Source organism: Prinia subflava, chromosome 32, assembly GCF_021018805.1.
Source record: "Prinia subflava isolate CZ2003 ecotype Zambia chromosome 32, Cam_Psub_1.2, whole genome shotgun sequence".
Taxonomy (NCBI): domain Eukaryota; kingdom Metazoa; phylum Chordata; class Aves; order Passeriformes; family Cisticolidae; genus Prinia; species Prinia subflava.
The window spans coordinates 203,410-224,572 of record NC_086278.1 but is presented as its reverse complement, the minus strand read 5'-3'; the positions used below and the strand labels follow the sequence as shown (position 1 = coordinate 224,572).

Genomic DNA, 21,163 nt, shown 5'->3' with positions numbered 1-21,163 from the left:
GGTTTGATGTCCATCATGCCAGACATGCTGTCACACCAGGTTGTCGTGAGCAGAGGCCGAGGAAGGGGGTAACTGGGGACATAATTAGTCTCAACACTAATTATCTGGGTCTAATGAGGGAGGAAGCAGCCTGCAGTGGTTGGGGTCCTGGGATCTGGGTGGCCCCAGGGTGGAGAGGGGCTTTGTGAGTGAGGCTGGTGGCACTGGTGGTTTGAGAACACTGGGGATATTTGGGGTGCAGGGAGTGTGGAGAGAACAGAGGGTGGACATGGAGGTACAGTGGAGGTTTGGAGACTTGAGGGATCTGGGGACATGGGGCACCCATGGTGGCAGTCATGGGTGCCACGGGCCATCTCCCACCCTTCCCAAACACACGGGGTCAGGTGCTCACTCAGGGATCTGGGAACATCGTGTGGCTATGGGCATCACTCCATGGGGCAGAGGACTGGTGAGACAGGTGTCCCTGCTGTGTGCCATGTGGGGTGGCATCACAGCAGGGTGCTGGAGACACTCCACTCCCTGCATTGGCACTGCCCTGTTCTGTCTCAATCCCCTCATGCCTCCCCATGCCAAGGGCTGGTACCACACCCAGGGCTGGAACCACATCCAATCAGGACATGGCACTGTCCCTTTAGTCACCAGGACCTGGGCACAGGGGTAGACATGTGGGCACAGGTACTGTGGGCATGGGGTGGGCACAGCGTGGGCACATGCAAGAAGGTGGCAGCAGTGTAGGGGGGCAGTGACTTGTGGGCATGGCATGGGCTTGGGATTGTGTAGGGATGGAGACGGAGATAAGCATGGGGTGGGCAAAGGAACTGGGATGATGGGATGGTGCAGGGCCTGGATGGAATGGGTTTGGGTATGGTGAGGAGATTGGGGTGGCATGGAGATGAAGTTGTCACAGAAAGCACATGGCATGGGCTTGGAGATGGCATGGCACAGGGTGGGCATGGGAATGGGGAAGGAAGTGCCATGGGCATGAGAATGGCAAAGGGACAGACAGGGATGACATGCACATGGGGTGGACAAAGGCACAGGGATGAAAGGGCATTGTCATACTCAGGGGTAGGCATGACATAGGCTTGGGGATGGGGTGGACATGGGCATGGCACAAGGAGGTGAATGACTGGCATAGAGAGGAAGATGGCAGGGGCTTGGGCATGGGAATGGCACAGGGATAGGGATGACATGGGCTTGGGGATGGCATGGAGAAGAGCGTGGCATGGACATAGTGTGGGCAAAGGCATAGGGACATCACAGCAGTAGAGATGGCATGGGCTTGGTATGGGATATCAAGGATTGAATGCCAACAGCATGGGGATGGGCAAAGGCACAGGGACAGGGATGGCACAGTAACAGGGACAGCTGTACAGAGTGCAGCTGTTGCTGGCAGCTGGCAAAAGCCTGGTCACACCCTGGGTCAGGCACTGCCCCATGGGCACCTGCTGCTCATTTCCAGCTGGCGAAGAACTGCTTAAAGAAGGGTGACTCATGGCCCTGGGGCAGGATTTCCACCTGTGGGGACAGAGACAGGTAGGGGACAGGGATTGGGAGGGGGTGATGCCAGCCTCCAGGCACCCCTCAGCACCTGCACCCACCTGTGTCTGGGGTGGGTGGCCCATGCTGGCAATCACTTGCATGGCCTGGTGCTCCTGCTCATTGGCCTGGAGCCCTGCAGAGGGGGATGTCAGAGCTGCTCTGGGGACAGCCCCTGCCTCCATGTCACCCTCTATCCCCATCTCTGGGCATCCTTCCAGACAAAGACTGTCCTGCTAGCGCCATTGTCCAGCACAAAGCACTCATCAGGGGAGAGCAGGCTCTGGCTGAAAGGGCTGCTGGTGGCCACTCGGGTCAGGTCTGTGCATCCTGTCATGCCCGACACCTGCCCATGGAGGAGATATCACTATGGGGTCATCTGGGGCCTCTCCAGCCCAGTGTTCTCTCCCTCCCACCCAGCCACTCTGGCATTCCCCATCCTTGCCTGCTCCAGGGCCCCTGTGGTGTCCTCTGGGGTCATTGCAGTGTCTGTCCCCTGGCCATGCTCAGCTCCACATGGCTTTCCTAAGGGTTACCAGAGTGTCTCTGGGCCATGTCCAACCTCATGTGCTCCTGGGAGCCATCATGGTGTCCCCTGGCTGTGCCCAGTCTCATGTACCTCCTGTGCCTGCCACGGTGACACTTAGGTATGCCCAGCCCTGGTGCCATCATGGTGTCCCGCTGTGTCCTTACCTGTAGAGGACAGCTGCCCCTGTGCTGCTCAAATCAGCCACCATGTCCTCCTCAGGGCTGCCCTCCTGCAAGGGGGGCTTGGGGCCCAGGACCTGCTGGGGGATGAGATGGAGGGGTCATGGAGCAACCCCAGGGACATCCAGATCCCCCTCTCTGCCCAGTGGGGACCATCTGGACCATCTCAGGGGGCTCCTTGCCATCAGCCACAATCTCCAGATGTACTTGACCACCCTGCCGGCTGTCCCAAACGACAGCAGCCAGCTCCTGCACCCTGCTGAGCTCCAGGACATTGCTCTGGGCCCCACACCAGATGAAGAGGGTCTGGGAGCAGGGAGGGGGACAGTGGTGATGGAACTGCCCCATGGTAGCTCTCAACCCACCTCACCCAGGCTGGGGATGGAGCAGCCACTGGGATTAAAGATGGTCCAGGGAGATGCCATGACAGAAGAGGGGCACTACAATGGATAGACAGACACCCCTATGGATAGGGAAATGTCCCAGCGGCTGGTGGAAGGACAGACAGACACCCCAAGAGGAGGACGAAACAGTCAGGTCTGTGGAGGGATGGGTGCCCCAACAAAGAGAGACATGCCATTGAGCTGATGGACACCCCAGAGGACAGAGGAGCACACAAGATGTCTTTGCATCACACCTGGTGAGAAGGGTCTGGGGGCCAGGGATGGCAACAGCGGGGACAAGGAGTGGGACAGGGGAGACAGGTGCCCTCTGTCCACCTGTCCTGGTTGAGGAGGAAGCAGTCGCGGGTGTTGAAGCTGGCCCAGGACGGGTCCCGCTGGCCCACCCGGATCCTTCTCTTGCCCTTTACCTGGTAGAGTTTGGGTGCAGGGTTGGAGCCAGGATGGGTGTGCTTAAAGGCCAAGGCCACACCGCCCTCCTGCCAGCACAGGGGAGGGGCTCAGCACCAAATGGGGGTGACAAGCACCCAGCAGGGATACTGAGCAGCTGTAGGGGATGCTGAGCACCCCATGGCGGTGCTGAACCCATGGTGGGGTGCCCAGCACCCAGTGGGAGTGCTGAGTGTCTGGTGGAGGTGCCCAACATCCAGGAGGGGTGCTGAGCACTCAGTGCAATGCCCAACATCCAGTGGTGTTGACAAGAACCAACAAAGACAGGAACACGGATGCTGAGCACCTTCTGGGGGTGCCCCACACCCTGGGGGGGGGGGGGTCACTGTGCTCAGCGAGGACGAAGAAGAGTGCTGAGGGTGCAAAGAACCCAGCGGTGACACTGGGCACCCATCTGGGGTGCTGGGAGCCTGGTCATAATGCTGGGAGCAACCTGAGCACCCCTGGGGACCCCCATACCTGATTGGTGAAGAGGTCGGCCTCGCTGCCCTGCACCTCATGGTAGGTGAAGGGGTGCTTGCCCAGCAGTGAGCTCGGCTGGGTGGAGAGGATGGCACAGGAGCCCCGCTCATTCTGTGAGGAGTCCTGGCCTCTGGGAGCCAGGTGAGCACCCGGCCCCACCTGCCCCCGTGCCATCACACAACCCCTCCATCCTCGCCCCGTGCTCACCCATCCACAGGTGGAGGTGGGCCTGCTCCTCCGGCCCCTTGTGCAACACCAAGCACGCGTCTCCCGAGAAGAAAATGCCCAGGGTGGCCCCAGGGAGCTCCACTGGCCCGAGCAGCTCCACCCGCCAGACGTGCAGCCCCAGGCTGGCAGCACCAGGGTCAAAAGGGAAACCACCATGGGGTGACAGGTGACAGGTGACAGGTGGGGTCAGGTGTGAGCAACCGAGGGGGTGGGGGCAGTGGGGAGGGGGGACCTTTTGGGGAGAGCGGTGTGCACGGTGTTGGGGCTGTGGGGACAGATGGATGGAGGGCCAGACAGATGGACGGCCAGATGGACCCGTGGATGGGAAGACACCATGAGATGGTTGCAAAGGATGGAGAGCCAGGAGGGAGGTCAAATAGACAGATTAATACCCAGGAGGACAGATGGATGGCCCAAAGGCACCCAGAAGGACAAGTGGACACCCCGACAGACAGCTACCCAGAAGGACAGACAGACACACCAACAGACATCCAGACGGGCAACTGGATGCCCAGATGGACACTCAGAAGGACAGAGGGACACCCCAATGCACACATGGACACCACACGAGGTAGATGGACACTCCAATGGGCAGACAGATATCCAGAAGATGTACAGACACCCCTAGGTACAGATGGCAGTCCCTATGGGTCGGGGGAGACTCCCATGGACAGACAGACAATTCAATAAATGGACACCAAGAAAATGGACAGACACCCCAACAGCTAAACACCTGGAAGGACAGACAGACATCTCGGCAGGCAGACAGATCCCACGGGGGTGGGATGCCCCCGGAACAGACAGAGACCCGCGAGGAGTACATCCCACGACGGACAGACTGACAACCCAACAGTTGCCCCCTCCGAGGGACAGACGGACAGATCCCCGATGGCCGGATGGACCCCCAAGAGATCCCCCGACAGCGCCCGGCTCCGTCCGAGGCTCCGTCCGAGGCTCGATCGGAGTCACACCCGGAAGGCGTCGGGAGTGACTCAGGCGCAGGAAAGGGTGGGGACGAGGCTGGCGAGTGAGGGAGAGGAGCGGGGGGACGCCAGGGCTGGGTCTCACCGAGAGGAAAATGTGGCCCCGGGCGCAGCTCCTCGCATTTGGAGGGGGGCACCGAGCCCTGGCATCCCCTCCGCCCTGTGACCCCCACTCTCCTGGGGACCCCTTCTTCATGGGACACTCTGCCTGCCTCCACATCTTCATGGGACCCCCACCCCACTGGGATCCATCTTGACACTGCTGGACCCCCCACCATTATTCTGCAGATCCTCCTGAGGAAGGAAGCTCCTCCTCCTGAACCTCTCCACCCCTCCTCAATGCTGCTGGACCACTACCATGGGGCGACCCCCACCCCTACCCCCCGCCCCCCGTTGCTGGGACGTCCATCCATCCTCTTGGACCCACTCGGGGTCCACCATGGGACCCTCATGGGACCCCATCCCACTGGGACCCACCTCTTCCAGGACCCCCATTCCTCCAGGGCCACCCATAGGCCATTCGCCCTGGGGTCCCGGGCCTCTGTCCCCGGGCTGGGACAGCTCTGGGGGTCCGGGGATCTGTACTGGGAAGGGGTACCACACTGGGTGTGAAGATTAGACTGGCAGCTGTAGTGGGGGGGCTGTGTGGAGGTGGAGCTGAACTGGAAGGGGGCTGTAGTGGCTGGGGAACTATAGTGGGTGGTCTACATGGGACTGGGTTTGGGGGAAGGTATACTGGGAGCTGTTACTGGTGGGGGGATTTGTACTGGGAATGGGAGGGCTGCACTGGGGGAAGACTGTAGTGGGGGGAGGGAGGGGTATTGTACTGGGGCTGTGCTGGGGGAGCCATAACAACTTGGGGAGGCTGGAGTGGAACTGAAAGAGGGGGCATTCTTGGGGACTGCATGAGGTGGAGTAGAGGCTGCAGCAGAGGCTCACTGGGAGGCAGTGGGAGGTGCAGGTGGGGCCCCCCAGCTCCCGGGAGGCCCCAGCATTGCTGGACAGTGAGTCATGCTGAGGGGGGCACGCGTGTGACGAGTGGGGGGGAGTCACACATGTGACGATCGAGGGCGGCCTGAGCTGCCACGTGGCCCTGCCACCACCACCGCCCAGGGAGCCTGCAGGACCCGGACGGGTGGGGGACACCCAGTGTACCCCCAGCATCACCCCCCAGCGTCCCCCAGCGCCCCAGCGGGCACACTGGGCATGCACTCTCCAGCCTGATCCTCAACCCAGCAAGCAGGGGGGTCCGGGGGGTGTGTCACATATGTGTAATGCGTGTGCAGTTGTGTGCAGAGCATGTGCACTGCAACCCCTCTGTGTGCTTCCTCTGTGTGTGGTGCGTGTGCCGTTAACTGAAGGCACTGCCACATGTGCGCAGGGTCTCATGTGCAATATGTGTTCTGTGTGTGGGATCTCATGTGCAGTGTGTGTTCTGTGTGTGGGATCTCATGTGCAGTGTGTGTGTGTGTTATGTGTGTCTTGTGTGTGGGCTCTCATGTGCAGTGTGTGTTCTTTGTGTGGGACCTCATGTGCAGTGTGTGTTCTGTGTGCTGAGTGTCACATGCAGTGTGTGTTCTGTGTGCCAGGTCCATGTGCAGTGTGTGTTCTGTGTGTGGGATCTCATGTGCAGTGTGTGACCTATTGTGTGTGTTCATGTGCGGTGTGTGTTCCATGTGCTGTGTATGTCCCACATTCAGTGTCCTCACACGTGCAGGTGTCCATGTGCTGCTCCGGTGTGGTTCCCGTGTTCTGTGCCTCCGGTGTCACGGCCACAGGGGTGTGTGCCCAGTCCCTGTGCAGGGTGCTGTGCCTGCATGCACAGAACCTGCGGGGTGCCGGCAATTCGGGGGTACGGGGATACGGGGGTATGGGGGTACGCGGGTACGGGGGTACAGGGGTGCGGGGGTGCGGGGGTATGGGGGTATGGGGATAGGGGGTACGGGGGTACGGGGGTACAGGGGCACGGGGGTGCGGGAGTACAGTGGTACAGGCGTGTGCCCGCCCGTGATACCAGCGAGGTGTCGGTGCCGCTGCTGCGGGCGCAGAGCCCTCGCCCGGCCCGGTGCCAGCTCTGTTGCCAGGCCCGTACACGGCATGTGGGGCTGGCGTGGTGGTGCCAGGGCTGGTGCCGGTGTCTTGCCGGTCCCCACGCTCTGCAAGCGCGGATGCGGTGCCAGTCCCTGCCAGCCGGGCCCCGCACAGCTCAGTACCAGCGCCAGGCAGTGCCAGGCAGTGCCAGTCCCGCGCGGTATCGGTGCGGGCTCGGTGCGGGCTCAGTGCGTGATCCAGGCAGTCTCAGTCCTGCTGCAGTGTCAGCACTGGGCCGGCGACAGTGACAGCATCGGTGCCGTCCCTCCGGTGTCACCCCGGTCCCGTTAAGCGCCAGGGCCACCTCGGTGTCGAGCGGCTCCCGCGGCGCTTCGCCGCCGCTCGGTGCCGCCCCCAGCCGCGGCACCGCCCCCCGCCCGCCCGCCCGCGGCTCTCGGGGCTTTCGGGGCTTTCGGGGAGCGGAGCCGGTGCGGAGCGCGATGGTCGCGGCGGGGCCGCCCCTCTCCTGCCTCCTGCTGACGGCCTCGCTGCTGCCGCTGCTGCCGGTACCGGCACCGGGGGCAGCCCCGGGCCCCCCCGCGCTCAGCGACGCCGAGATCGAGGAGTTTCTGCGGGGCTTCCTCGGACCCGGGGACGGCGGGGACCGGGACGGGGACGGTACTGAGCTGGGCTTCGGCACCGACCTCAGCATCGGCACCGGTGAGTGATTGGCACCACGATCCCACGGGGAACAGGGGCGGCGGCACAGGGAGGACCCCCAGCCCGGCCCTGCCACGCTCACCCTGCCTCAGAGCGGCTGCCCCCCTGCTTCTGTCCCCTCAGGCTCTCCAGGGTCGCTAACAGAGCCTGAGAAACCCAGGAAGGGGAAGAAGGAGAAACCTCCAAAGAAGGAGAGACCCCGAGGCCCCAAGAAAGATAAGGACAAAGTCAAGAACAAGGACAAGGACCGGGGCAAGAACAAACCCCTCAAAAAGCCCAAGGAGAAGCCCTCGAACGGCTCTGAAAACCCACCAAAAGGCTCAGAAAAACCTCCAAAAGGCTCTGAAAAACCTCCAAAAGGCTCTGAAAAACCCCCAAAAGGCTCCAAAAAGCCCAAGGAGAAGCCACCCAAGGCCACCAAACCCTCTGGAAAGAAGCCACCAGTGCTGCCAAGCCCCCCCACTGAACCCCCCACGACCCTGCAGCCCTCACAGGGCAAGGAGGATGAAGAGACACCTGAGTTCCTGGAGCCTTTGCAAAACAAGGAGGAGGATGGAGGTGTGTGCGCTGAGTTTTGGGGATACTCATCTTACTATTAGTGGGGTTGGGGTGGGAGGTCTCACCACAGCGGAGCATCACCCCACATCGTGCTCAGCTGCCCTGGCAGCACCTACAGCTGGTCAGGGTTTGTCCCCTCGGGTTTCCCCTCTGTCTGTCCGCATTCCTTCCCATGGGATTTTCTTCCCACTGTGGGGCTAGAGGGTGCCAGGACAGGGGCCTGGGGGGGCCACACCAGCCCCTTGCTGTGTCTGTCCCCAGAAGAGCTAGAAGAGCCTGTAAATGAGCGCTGGGGGCTGGGAGGACTGGAACCCTTAGCCCCAGCCAGGTGAGTGCCCAGTCCCCAGGGCCACCACCCTATGTCTTGGGTACACTCCTCTGCAGGCCAGGACCACCCCTCTGCATCCTGGGGCAATCTCCTTGTGTCTTGGGACCACCTCTCTGTCCCCAAATGTCACCTTCCTGCACCCCAATGCCATGTCCCAGCTCCCCAGGGCCATGTTCCTGCAATATGGGCCATCTCCTTGTTCCCAAATGCGACCTTCCTGCACCCCTATGTTCCTGTGTCCCAGCACCATCTCTCTGCATCCCAATGCCATCACCTTGCATGCCAGGGCCACCTCCCTCCTCCCTGATGTCATTTCCCTGCACCCTGCTGCACTCTGGACTAATTCCCTGCTCCCAAGTGTCACCTCCTGTGCCCCAGGGCCATCATGCTTACCTCAGGGCCTCCTTCCTATTCTCAAGTGCCACCTCCCTGCTCCACGTTGTCCCCTGCCTGCACCCCAGTGCCACCCTGTGCCCCTTCTCCACGTGTCCCTTCTCCGCAGAGGTCCCTGAGGAGCCAGAACCTCCAACCCTGGACTACAACGAGCAGCTGGAGCGGGAGGACTACGAGGACTGTACGGTGCTGGGGTGTAGGTGGGGGGCCACCAGAGCCCCTGGCCTGCCAGGAGGGATAGAGGGGATGTCCCCTTCCACCTCTCACCACAAAGCCAGTGCCACCCTCTGTGTCCCCAGTCGAGTACATTCGGCGGCAGCAGAAGCCCCCCAAGCCCCCAAGCAGGAGGAGACCTGAGCGGGTCTGGCCCCAGCCCGAGGATACACGTATGTGGCAGGATGGGGACATGGGGGACTGGCACTGCTCAGGGGGAGGTTGGGAGTCAGTCCCAGCCTTGGGAATGCAGGGAAGCAGCATTTTGGGGCAGCCTGGAGCTGGGGTGAACATGAGGATTGCATAAGGTGTGCAGGGATCCTGTAGGGATGTGGGGAACTCTTAGAGGCACGGGGATCCCGTGGGGATATAGAGGGGATCCTGTAGGGACCCAGAGCCCTGCAGGGACGTGAGGACCCTGTGGGGGCATGGAGAACCCCGTAAGGACATGGAATTCCCATCAGAGCATGGGACACTTGGGTGGACACTAGAGGTGTGGGGATCTCTTGGGGGCATGGGCATCCTGGTGGGATACAGAGGGGTCCGATGGGGACATGGGGACCTCGCAGTACATGGAAACCCAAAAGGGAAATGTGGGTTCCAGAGGGGCATGCTGAGTTCATAGGGACCCAGTAGGGGACAGAGGGCACCCTGCAGGGACATGGGGACTCTCATTGCATCCCCATATCCAACACAGCCCCTTCCCCCCCTCCCCCAAGCAGAGCCAGAGGAGACCCCCCCGCAGCCCCCCCTGCAGCCCCCCCCGCAGCCCCCCTTGCCTGGCCCGGTGACTGAAGGAGACTACGGTGAGGGCTTCGAGCCACCTGACTATGATGACTGTGAGTGACGAACTGGGAAGGACGAGGCACCCCAGCACCCCCAATCGTCTCTGCCCCACCCATCTCTGCAAGGTTGTCCCAGCCCCCCACCCTGTGCCCCCCAGGGACCTACGGGCTGCCCCTCCCACTGAAGCCCGACGAACACCCAGACAAAGAGGATGGGATGGAGACGAATGAGAAGAAAATCAAACCCTGTGAGAGGGGGTGGAGGGGCCTGGGCGGGCTGGGCGGGGTGGGCAGGCCCCAGTGGGGGGTGGGCATGTGCCCCTGATGGGCATGTGAGCTCCAGGGTCGATGGCAGAGCCACAAGGAGGGTGGCATGCCCCTGGGCTGGGTTACATCCCCATGGTTGGTGTCAAATCCCCACGGTGGGTGGCACATCAGCAGGGTGGGTCACATGTCCCATGGTCAGTGGCAGACCCCTGGGTTAGGTGACATATCTGCACAGTGAGTGTCACCTCGCTAGAGCAGATCACCAAGCTGGGTGTCACGTCTTCAGGGATGGTGGCACATCCCTGGAGTGGGTGGCATGTCCCTGGGGTGAGTGATATGTCTGCATGGCAAATGTCACATCCCTAGGGAAGGGGGCATGTTCCCAGGGTGGGTGTCACACCTCTAGCATCAATGGCACATTCCTGGGACTGGTGTCATGTCCCTGGGGTGGGTATCACCTCACCAACAGTGAAGCCCAAGAAAGAGGAGGAGGAGGAGGAGGAACGCTGGACAGAGGAGAAGGGCCAGGACAGCAAAGGTCGGTGCCAGCCCCCATTCCTGTCCCCTCACACCTGTTCCCATCTCTGCACCCCTCACTGTGCCTTTTCCCTTCCCAGGAAAACCAAAAAAAACAGGAGGAAAGAAGTGGGATCCAGATGAAGAGGAATGGGCCCCTCCAGCAGAGAAGAAGAGTGAGTGTTCCCATTCCTGTGGTGAATGGGACACCCTGCTGGGCAGGGGAAGCCCATCAACCCCTACCCCCTGCTGTCCCCAGGGTGTCCTCCCATTGGGCTGGAGTCCCACCGCATTGAGGATGACCAGATCCTGGCCTCCTCCATGCTGCGTCACGGGCTGGGTGCCCAGCGCGGCCGCCTCAACATGCAGGTGAGGGTCACCCCCAGTGCCCGGCCCATGGGTCATGGTGACACCCCCACCCACACCCCACTCACTGCTCCCCAGGCGGGCACCAATGAGGACGATTTCTTTGATGGAGCGTGGTGTGCTGAGGATGACAGCCGGGCACACTGGCTCGAGGTGGACACCCGCCGCATCACCATGTTCACCGGTGTCATCACCCAGGGGCGCGACTCCCACATCCAGTATGGGGATGTGGGGGTGGGGCCAGGGATGCAGGGCGGGGAAGCAGTATGGGGACCCCTGTCCCAACCTGTCTCTGTCCTCCCACAGTGATGACTTTGTCACCAGCTTCTATGTGGGCTTCAGCAACGACAGCCAACACTGGGTGATGTACAGCAATGGCTACGAGGAGATGGTGGGGACCTGTTCTGGGCGGGTGACATGGGAACAGTGGTGACCCGCTTGAGTACATCTCTCCCTCCTTGGCAGATGTTTTATGGCAACGTGGACAAGGACACGCCGGTGCTGAGTGAGTTCCCTGAGCCAGTGGTGGCCCGGTATATCCGCATCTATCCCCAGCGCTGGAATGGGAGCCTCTGCCTGCGCCTTGAGGTCCTGGGGTGCCCCCTCTCTGGTAACAGTCACCCTGAAGCAGCCTGGGGGCCATGGGGGGTGGGATCTCTCCAGCCATCCCCCACTGCTGTGTCCCTGTCCCCTCTACAGCTGTTAGCAGCTACTACACCCAGCAGAACGAGGTGACTTCCATGGACAACCTAGACTTCCGACACCACTCCTACAAGGACATGAGGCAGGTGGGCACTGCTAGGGGGGCAGATCCCATGGAGGGTAGGGGATGGAATACTCTGTGAACAAATCCTTCAAGTGGGATCCTCTGTGGGGTTGGAACACCCGTGGTTGTGGGATCCTTCATGGTCGTGGGATCCTCTGTGGGGTGGGATCCGTCATGAGGAGTGGACATCTCTGTGGTGGTGGGCACATCTTTGGGTATGGCATTCTCTGTGGTTGTGGGCATCTTCATAGCATGGGATGCTCCATGGGCGTGGGATTCTCTGCAGGGTGTGGGCTCGTCCCCCCAAGCACTACTGCCCCCATCTCTCCCACCCTGCAGCTGATGAAGGTGGTGAATGAGGAGTGTCCCACCATCACCCGCATCTACAACATTGGCAAGAGCTCACGTGGGCTGAAGATCTATGCCATGGAGGTCTCCGACAACCCGGGCGAGCACGAGACGGGTGAGGGAGGTGTGAGGGATTGAGGGCTCCAGCCACGGTCCCAGGTCTTTGCTGACTCCCCTCGGCCCCTGCCTCCAGGTGAGCCGGAGTTCCGGTACACGGCGGGGCTGCACGGGAATGAGGCACTGGGCCGGGAGCTGCTTCTGCTGCTGATGCAGTTCCTGTGCAAGGAGTACCAGGACGGGAATCCCCGTGTGCGGGGCCTGGTCACGGACACCCGCATCCACCTCGTCCCATCCCTCAACCCCGATGGCTACGAGCTGGCCCATGAGGCGGTGAGGGGGCAGCAGGGTGGGATGGGCCATGAGGCAATGAGATTGGACAGGGGAACAGTGGGGTAGGATGTGGGGTGCTGGAATGGGCTGTGGAATGGGATGTCAAAGCAGTAGGATGTCAAAGATGTCAAAGCTCCCCCTCACAGATCACCACTGCCCTGGGCTGGCCACAGGGCTCCAAGCTGGGCACCTGAGATGTGTCAGAGAAGGGGATGGGACCTGGAGCAATGGGGAGAGACATGGGTGGTGGGATGCAGCCTCCCTTGACTCATCAGTGTCCTGGGCTGCCCGCAGGGCTCTGAACTGGGCAACTGGGCACTGGGCCATTGGACAGAGGAAGGCTTTGACCTCTTTGAGAACTTTCCCGACCTGGCCTCAGCGCTGTGGGCGGCCGAGGAGAGGCGGCTGGTGCCCCACCAGTTCCCCAACCACCACATCCCCATCCCAGAGCACTACCTGTCTGAGGATGCGGCAGTGAGTGTGGCACAGGGCACAGGGGGCAGGGAGAGGGTGGCAGGGAGTGACACCTCATGCCCTGTGCCTGCCTCACAGGTGGCAGTGGAGACACGGGCTGTCATGGCATGGATGGACAAGAACCCCTTCGTACTGGGAGCCAACCTGCAGGGTGGGGAGAAGCTGGTGTCCTTCCCCTTCGACACGGCCCGGCCCAGCCCCCCAACACCAGCAGCTGCCCCTCGTCCACTGGACTATGAGGATGAGCGCCCTGAGCTGCAGGAGACACCTGACCACGCTGTGTTCCGCTGGCTCGCCATCTCCTATGCCTCAGCACACCTCACCATGACCGAGACCTTCCGTGGGGGCTGCCATGCACCGGATGTAACCGATGCCATGGGCATTGTGCAGGGTGCCAAGTGGCACCCCCGGGCTGGCAGTAAGTTGGGGCCAGTGGCGTGGCTCCCCCATAACCCTGGCAGGTGAGCAAGTGGCTGGGTGGGCATGTCTATGCTCTTGCAGGTATGAATGACTTCAGCTACCTGCACACCAACTGCCTGGAGCTCTCCATTTACCTGGGCTGTGACAAGTTCCCCCATGAGAGTGAGCTGCAGCAGGAGTGGGAGAACAACAAGGAGTCTCTGCTCACCTTCATGGAGCAGGTGTGTACTGGGACACAGCCATAGCTGCCCCACCTGTCCCACACAGTTCCACTCATCCCTTTTCCTCACCTAGATCCACCGGGGCATCAAGGGTGTGGTGACAGACCAGCAGGGAGAGCCCATTGCCAATGCCACCATTGTGGTGGGGGGCATCAACCACAATGTCAGAACAGGTAGGTACTAGGTAGGTACTGTGAGGTGCTGGCACGGAACTGGCAGCACCGTGTCATCCCCACCCCACCCTGCTGCCCTCCGTATCCACAGCCAGCGGCGGGGACTACTGGCGCATCCTGAACCCGGGTGAGTACCGCGTGTCAGCGCGGGCCGAGGGCTACAACCCCAGCACCAAAACTTGCCACGTTCTCTACGACATTGGGGCCACCCAGTGCAACTTCGTCCTGTCCCGCTCCAACTGGAAGCGCATCCGGGAGATCATGGCTATGAACGGGAACCGGCCGATTCGCCGTGTGGTGCCTGGCCGGCCCATGACGCCCCGCGAGCGCCTGCGCCTGCGGATGCGGCTGCGGCACCGCATGCGGCTGCGCGAGCAGATGCGGCTGCGGCGCCTCAATGCCACCATGACCACCAGCAGCCCCACGGCCCCACCATCCACCACAGCCCTGCCCTTCCCCTTCAGCAGCACGGCCTACATACCCTGGAGCCAGGAGCCACCCACTGCTGGCACCTGGGAGATGGACACTGAGACAGAGGTTGTCACCGAGCTGGTGACAGAGACGGAGGGCTGGGAGTTGCACACAGGGACGGCGCAGTCCCTCACCACGGCCGAAACCTACACCGTGAACTTTGGGGACTAGGGACACTGGACCCCTCACTCTGCTTCAAGCCGTAGTCGGACGCTTCGGCATCCGCTTCCAACAGCTTCCCTGAGTCCAGGCAGCTGTTCCAGGTGGGCTCCAGCCCCTCACCTTGCTGCTTCGAAGGACTGCAGGCATTGTTGCCAACAGCTGGGTGCTGTCAGGGACATGCTACCCCATCCCTCAGAGCTGGGCAGTGCCAGCCCACTGTCTGTGTCCCAGTGGGGTGGCAGGGGTGGTATTGCTCTCCTGGGCAGGGCCCATGGAGGCAAGCATAGCCTTTCTCCCCTCTATACAATTTTTGTTACACAAATAAATCAAGTTATATTGGTATGAACATCTTGTCCCTCCAGTGCTTCCACAGCTCAGTCACCCTCCCAGAGGACAGACAAAGCCAGTGGGTGCCAGGACCCCTTGAGGGGTGGGGGCTTGTGAAGTCTGTGCCCTCCGTGTAGTCAGTGTCCAACTTCCATGTCCCTGTCCTCACTGTCAGCCCCAAAGCCAGAGAAGGTGATGGGCTGGCAGGTGAGGTCGCACAGGTTGATGAGGCAGGCGGTCTGCGTAGCACTGAAGTCTGGCACTGTCACCAGCAGCACCCGCTGCCCCTCCTTTCCTGCAAACATAGGTGGGAGTCAAGCAGAGGAGTCCCCTGGCAGCACCTGACATGGTTTCCCAGCCCCTGCAAGGATCTGGGTGTGCTGCAAGACCCACCTTGGAGCAGCTTGGACTGGAAGTGGGGCGCATTGCCACAGAAGTAGACATGAGGGCACTCAGTGAGGATAAATGGGTCAGATTTGTAGAACGGGTAACAGCCTGGGGAACATGGGAATTAGGGGGGGGAGCCCCTGGCAAAGCCTCCCATTCAACAACCCCTGAGCCCTCACCATACCCAGGGTGTCTGGGGCTGTGGGGCTGATGTGTCCTGCCTGCAGTGTCCACTCCAAGATCTCCAGGTAGTCGTCCATGCTGCTGTATTTGAAGATATCACTGATGTTTTGTCCCGACGTTCCCAAAAACCTACATTATGGGGGAAAGAAGGGGAGCTTTAGATGCTGGACGTGCCGGGACACATCCCATGGTCCCATGCCACCGACAGTCACCAGAGGTGGTAGTGCACCAGGTTTGTTTACCTGACACCATCCAGGTTGGCCTGGTAGGGGTTGGTGACGAGGCGCAGAGTGGCGTAGGTACTGGCCAGGGGCAGCATGCAGCGGTGCAGGGGCTGCTGTGGCAGCGTGTAGTTGGTGGGGTCAAACTCACCAGGCATCACATCCACAGGCACAGAGGTCTGTGGGCAGAGCAGGGATCAACCAGCCAAAGTTTACTCTGAGCCCCCTTGGAGGAGGCTCAGAGTAAAGCCCTGGTGTCACTGCTGCTCCTTTCCCCAGGACATCCCACTTGGTTTCACCACGTCAGGCCAGATCCCAGAAGGATTTGGAGCTGGGCTGTGATCTGCCTCCCCATACAGGGTGCTCAAAGGGAAGTTGGGTGCTGGGGAAGGGGGTTTTGCCACCCTGCACCCCAGACTGCTACACCACCTCAGGAACAAGGCTCCCTGTCCCAAAGGAACCTGACTCCCCAGCCAACCCTGTGCACTCACACAGAGCTGCAGCAGGATCTCATCCAGCATCTTCACAGCCTCCACACTTGCAGCCTGTGTCTTCTTGGTCAAGTACTTGGCCTGGGTGAGCAGGAAGACAGTGAGGGACAACCCTGCACACCCTTCTTCCCCCTCCCCACACCCTCCCAGCACCCCAGGAGCACTCTAAGGCCACAGCCCTCTCCTTGTCATACCTTGTTGATGGTGTCTCGGCTCTGCGTGTTCTGGCTTAGCAGATTCCCAGCCAGAATGACACGGGTGATGTGGGCAGCACAGCTCTGCTCACCCTCTGCACCGAGCTGCCCTGTCACCACATCCACCAGCAGCTGAGTGCTCAGCAGGGCCTCCCCACTCACACTGCCCAGCCCCAGTCCCGAGGCCAGCAGCACAAACCTGGATGGATGGAGAGGCCCAGGCAGTGTGCCACGCTCCCAAACTTAGGGGCTTCAGAGAGCCGAGGCAGGGGGCCCAGACTCCCTGCCAGCCCTCTTGGCACAAGGGACTCAGAGACACAGCAGGGACACAGTACCAGCCCCAGTCCTGCTGCTGCTGACTCACCGGTTGGAGCTGGGCCCGTTCCAGGGCAGCGGTAGTGGCAAGCCAGCGAAGCAGTGATCCTCCACCAGGAATCTGCCATCGTCCTGCTCAGAGCCGTACACAGCCAAGATCGTCCCTAAGGCAGAGCAGGCAGTTAGCCCTGGCTAGCACCTGCGGGGTGGGTGCCACCACAGAGCCACCACTGTCCCTTACCTGTCACCAGTCTCTGCACATCAATGGCTCCCTCCAGCTTGATCCGCTGCAGCTCATCCTCCAGCATCAGCTCATCAGAGGGCTGGATGTACTTGGGCAGGGGTGGCTGAGGCACCAGGTTGTGCTGCGAGGTCACAGGGACAGCTCTGATAGCCTCAGCAAGGACCAGCGGCCCCCAAGGACCCTTCCCAACCCCAGCCCCCCCTCCCCAGTACAGCCAATACCCCAGCTAAGGGCTCCAGCAGCTGGAAACCCCTGGATGGGCTGGTTTCACTGAGCACTGGAAAAGCATCACTGAGCAAGAGTGGTGGCAAGCTGGGGGGAACAGATGGACAAAGGGTGGGTTTAGGTTGGATATGGGGAAGAAATACCCTGTGAGGGTAGTGAGGCCCTGGCACAGGTTGCCCAAAGAAGCTGTGGCTGCCCCTGGCTCCCTGGAAATGTTCAAGGCCAGGTTGAATGGGGCTTGAAGCAACCTGGGATAGTGGAAGGTATCCCAGCGATAAGCATTAAGGTCTCCTCCAACCCAACCCATTCTGTGTTTCCATGATTTCTGAAGGAGCACAAACAAACACCAAGAGGTGGCACCAAGGTGGCATCCAGGGACAAGCTGGTCACAGGCCATGCTGCTCAAGTCCCTGCTCAAATCTCTGCCAATTCTCTGGCTATAACAAGCACAGGAAGCCATGGAAACCCAGCTGAGCTCTCAGGTGAGCTGGCACAACCCCCTCAGCTGTGCAGAGGAGGAGGGGGTGAGCCCATTACCTCCTCGCTGATCTCCTGCAGAATGGAGGGCTGGAGCTGCATGGCCTTGAAGAGCGTCCCCACCACGCAGCACTTCTCTCCTGCCTGCAGCTCCGAGAGCTTCCGCAGCGCAATGTCATTCCCTGTGGAGAGACGTGGGTCAGCGGCCTCGGGGTGATGGCAGGCACAGTGCAGGGCTGGCAGGAGCAGCTGAAGAGCCCCGGCATCGAGGCCGGCAAGAGGTGCTGGGGAATGTTGGGAAGGCTCCTGCTTTTCCTTGAGGCACAGTGCCAAACAGACATGTGTGGGCCAGATGGGGCCAAGGAGCATTCCAGAGCCTGCAAGCCTGCAGGCATTTCCTCTGTGCTGAGGGGAAAGCTGGGTCATGATGGTGTATTTAGCTCCCAGAAACAGCTCTGGCCAGGAAGGGTCCAGGATGCAGTGGACCTCCCCTTGCGCATGGGGGGCTGTTGTTCCTGCTCTTCACCCAGGGGAAAACCCAAACATCCTACTGGGAGCTGACAGGCAGATCACTTAACACCCCCCAACTTGATCTCTGACAGGGCTAGATTCTCTGCCCCAGATCCCTGCTGGAATTCAGGATCCCCATCACATCCAGAGTAGATCCTGGCATGCTGACATGTCCCTGGGCTTTAGGCAGGGATCCACAGGGGATACAGGCTGGGAGAACCTCAGGAGCTGCACTGAAGAAGCATTGCAGTCCCAGCTGCATCCATTTTGTGGCTGAGGAGCAAAAACTTCCCTCACCACAAGGTGAGTCCAAAACTTCTTACTCCACGCCTGGGGACCCAGAGGTGCTCCAGCCCCATCCAGTGTGCGTCCTCCCATCCAGTATGTGGCTATGGGACTGTCATTCCCTGTTTAAACCAGCCTGTGAAGTCCATCCTGAGCCTCAGACCCTGGAGAGGAGCAAGGAACCTGCTCCTGGTCTCCTCTCTCAAAACAACACTGCCTGTGCTAGCTCCTCATCCTTTCTGGCTGACATTTCTCCTCCTAAAAATCTCACTTTTTTTTTATCACGCGCTGCTGAACGTGACTCTTGTTCCAGGGAGAGCACCCTGCTGCCATCCCTGGCACCCCACACTGGAAACATGGATTCCCAAGCCCAGGAATGCAAGCGCTCTGAGTCAGAACAAAAACAATCGTGTTGAAATTTCTTTTTTTTGGCTCAAACTCCCCAAAATGTGTGTCTGGGGGGAGGGGTCTGTGCTCTCCAGATCTCCAAGCAGCAAGAGCTTCCTGCTGGGAGACAAACCCCAAAATCTGGTCCCATCCCAGGATTCCAGGAGGTGGAGCTTTACAAACCATTGGGTCCTGTCACACTTGGCAAAGTCCAGGGTGGTCAACCAAGAAATGACATCTGCCGTGGGAGCAGCACTGGCTTTGCTTCCACACAGCCCACGGGGCTGAGGGGAGCATAAGAAAAGGCGTCCAGCCCAAAAGCTTCCACTGAAGGTTTTTTTGCCCATAGAAGGGCAAAGCTGAAGGAAATTCAATTGCAGGCTGTGCCCAGGCCGGGGGGGCGGGGGGGGGAGCAGAGCCCCAGCGGCGGCGGCATTGCTTCATTCCGCGGATGGAAACTCTGAGTGTGAGGTCCCACCTGCAGAACCACAACCCCCCCTAGCCAGGAAACAGCCCCCACTGGCACCACCAGCACCTCTCACCCCCTGCACACCCCTGTACCCCATTTCCTGGCCAGGCCCCCCAGCCCCACCCTGACAAACCTCACACTGAACTCCTGCTCCCAAAAGTGTGTGGGGTGATGTGACAAAGACAATTGTGTTCTCCCTGCCCACACTCCCTTCTGTCTGTGATGGGAGATGCAGTTTGTCCCAAGGTCAGAATTCCAGGTGGGAGGTGCAGCAGGAATACCACATAATCCAGCTGCAAATGGATTATCCCATCGTTACTGTGCATTCCAGAGCTGGAGGGCTGAGCTGTTTCAGCTAGGCTCTGCTGCCCATCCCCTGTCAAGAGTGTAAAATGCCACTGGCGACTGGAAGAACTGGGTACACTGGAGCTGCACAGGTTGCAGGAAGGTTGTGGGTGGATCACAGCCTGGCAGGGATGGACTCCCCCACCATGGGAAGGATCCTCCCCCCTAGGGATGCCTGCAGGGTACATCCAGTCTGAGGATGGGAACACTCACTCACTTCTGGACTCCAGATATAAATCTGGAGATAAAGATATAAATCTGGAGACAGAGATAAAATCCAAAGGCAGCTCCAAGATCTTTGTTGCCAAGGCCACCAGTAACCTGGGTTCCCAAGTGCCATATCCACACAGCTGTTATTTCCCCACAGGGATGGGGACTCCAGCACTGCCCTGGGCAGTGTGTGCCAGGGCTGGACAGCCCTTTCCATGAAGGAATTTTCCAAATATCCAATCTGAACCTCTCCCGGTGCAACTTGAGGTTGTGTCCTCTTGTTCTGTCCCTTGTTTCTTGGGAGCAGAGCCCAACCCTCTGCTGGCTGCACCCTCCTGCTAGGAAATTGTGGAGAGCAAGAAGGTCCCCCCCTGAACCTCCATTTCTCCTGTCAAAGCCCTCCTGATGCTCCAGCCCCTACCCAGCTTTGTCCCTACCCCTGGACATGCCCCAGCTCCTGTCTTGGTTTGGACACCCCTCAGTGTTTTTTCTGGGGCAGATAAAGGGTGTGTTTCCCCTGGCTCACCCCATCGGCTCCGTGCACAGCGCTCCAGGCCTGGCCGCATCCCGGCGAGGCGCACGGCGTAGATGTGGGCGTACTGCCGGGAAAAGCTGCGCTCGCCCAGCTGGAAAGGCTGGGAGCAGTCTGAATAGCCCGACACAGGCACCCTGGGGAAGGTGGGGGGCTCGGCCGAGGGGGGGGCCAGCAGCCCCTGCGCCGTGGGGGCTGCCTGCTCCGAAAACATGGCATGGGACATGGGGGTCTAACGATGGGTCTGGAAAATAAATTGGTGAATTAAGGATCCTGGCTCTCACCCGGCCATCACTGTCACCCCAAGACACAGTTCCCTTGAAAACGATCCTCCCCACCCCCAAAATACAAACCACATCCGGGTCTGACCCTCCCTCTGCACACTGCACCCCCCTAGCCCCCTTTCCTCCCCTCTCCTTTCAACCCAGGGCATTCCCAAACTCATCCTGGTGACTGGACCACCCTCTCCTAAAATCTCCCCCAGAGCAGGACACCCGAAGTCCCCACATAATACACCTTGGCCATCGGATCCCCCCCGGACCCTTCTCTTCCAAATGGACCCAGGCCCTGCATAGGCCCCTGGACACCCCCAGGCACCAGTGACCCCCCCACAGCACACTGCCTCTGGCACGATCCTCCTTCCTGCGGCGCCGGACCCGCCAAACACCTCCCTAGCACCCAAAACCCCTCGAGAACACAACAGCCCCCTCAAACCCCCAACCCCGACGCCCCAGCACCCCTCAGGCTGCAGGACCCCCCCAGCCCCCCCAACTGGGGTCTTCCCTGCTCCCAAACGGGGACACCCCCCGGCCGCGGCCCGGGGTTCCCGCAGGTCACATACGCTGTGAGGGGTCAGGGGTCGAGGATCGCCGCCGACACCGGGGCCCGCCATGGGGGTGGGGCTGCGGCAGCAAAAGGCGCGAACGCCGCAAACCCGGAAGTTGTGTGACCGCGCGGCGGCAGTGACGTCAGGTCGCCATGGCAACCG

At 60.7% G+C, this 21,163-nt stretch overlaps 3 protein-coding genes across 5 annotated transcripts; 1 reads left to right on the top strand and 2 right to left on the bottom strand.

Moving 5' to 3' along the window:
- Nucleotides 1–103: 103 nt before the first annotated feature.
- On the bottom strand, nucleotides 104–6,870 carry CAPG (capping actin protein, gelsolin like). Its single transcript, XM_063420693.1, is given in 11 exon segments — nucleotides 104–1,518; nucleotides 1,602–1,667; nucleotides 1,730–1,885; nucleotides 2,076–2,085; nucleotides 2,233–2,324; nucleotides 2,401–2,563; nucleotides 2,976–3,187; nucleotides 3,558–3,688; nucleotides 3,768–4,020; nucleotides 5,711–5,889; nucleotides 6,723–6,870. Coding segments are annotated over 11 exon segments (1,476 nt in total). The 3' UTR covers nucleotides 104–1,452.
- Nucleotides 6,871–7,242: 372 nt separating this feature from the next.
- AEBP1 (AE binding protein 1) lies at nucleotides 7,243–14,719 on the top strand. Of its 3 annotated transcripts, none has more exons than XM_063420607.1 (20): nucleotides 7,245–7,522; nucleotides 7,646–8,080; nucleotides 8,911–8,982; nucleotides 9,101–9,187; nucleotides 9,734–9,853; nucleotides 9,958–10,047; nucleotides 10,536–10,604; nucleotides 10,684–10,758; nucleotides 10,842–10,951; nucleotides 11,027–11,166; nucleotides 11,255–11,339; nucleotides 11,414–11,558; nucleotides 11,648–11,736; nucleotides 12,054–12,177; nucleotides 12,256–12,452; nucleotides 12,747–12,926; nucleotides 13,005–13,344; nucleotides 13,428–13,567; nucleotides 13,641–13,740; nucleotides 13,832–14,719. In XM_063420607.1, exons 1-20 carry the CDS (start codon nucleotides 7,303–7,305, stop codon nucleotides 14,380–14,382), a joined length of 3,369 nt encoding a protein of 1,122 aa, XP_063276677.1. In that variant the 5' UTR covers nucleotides 7,245–7,302; the 3' UTR covers nucleotides 14,383–14,719. The 3 variants fall into 3 exon arrangements, with proteins under 3 accessions (XP_063276679.1, XP_063276677.1, XP_063276678.1); XM_063420608.1 differs by having other exon boundaries at nucleotides 7,246–7,522; nucleotides 9,737–9,853; XM_063420609.1 differs by lacking the exon at nucleotides 12,747–12,926 and having other exon boundaries at nucleotides 7,243–7,522.
- POLD2 (DNA polymerase delta 2, accessory subunit) lies at nucleotides 14,681–21,155 on the bottom strand. The gene is made up of 11 exons (XM_063420638.1): nucleotides 21,017–21,155; nucleotides 20,170–20,419; nucleotides 17,498–17,619; nucleotides 16,733–16,856; nucleotides 16,541–16,655; nucleotides 16,177–16,375; nucleotides 15,983–16,063; nucleotides 15,513–15,670; nucleotides 15,272–15,399; nucleotides 15,094–15,195; nucleotides 14,681–14,995 (listed from the first exon to the last, which is right to left on the bottom strand). Exons 2-11 carry the CDS (start codon nucleotides 20,399–20,401, stop codon nucleotides 14,838–14,840), a joined length of 1,419 nt encoding a protein of 472 aa, XP_063276708.1. The 5' UTR covers nucleotides 20,402–20,419; nucleotides 21,017–21,155; the 3' UTR covers nucleotides 14,681–14,837.
- Nucleotides 21,156–21,163: the final 8 nt, after the last annotated feature.

Bases quoted from the DNA above. Each gene is read 5' to 3' on its own strand.
- AEBP1 (XM_063420607.1), top strand. From the start codon at position 7,303: ATGGTCGCGGCGGGGCCGCCCCTCTCCTGCCTCCTGCTGACGGCCTCG. The intron at 9,854-9,957 runs GTGAGTGACGAA...TGTGCCCCCCAG, and splicing joins GCCACCTGACTATGATGACT to GGACCTACGGGCTGCCCCTC. The intron at 11,340-11,413 runs GTGGGGACCTGT...CCTCCTTGGCAG, and splicing joins GCAATGGCTACGAGGAGATG to ATGTTTTATGGCAACGTGGA.
- POLD2 (XM_063420638.1), bottom strand. From the start codon at position 20,401: ATGTCCCATGCCATGTTTTCGGAGCAGGCAGCCCCCACGGCGCAGGGG. The intron at 16,656-16,732 runs GTAAGGGACAGT...GCTCTGCCTTAG, and splicing joins TGTGCAGAGACTGGTGACAG to GGACGATCTTGGCTGTGTAC. The intron at 16,376-16,540 runs GTGAGTCAGCAG...CCATCCATCCAG, and splicing joins AACGGGCCCAGCTCCAACCG to GTTTGTGCTGCTGGCCTCGG.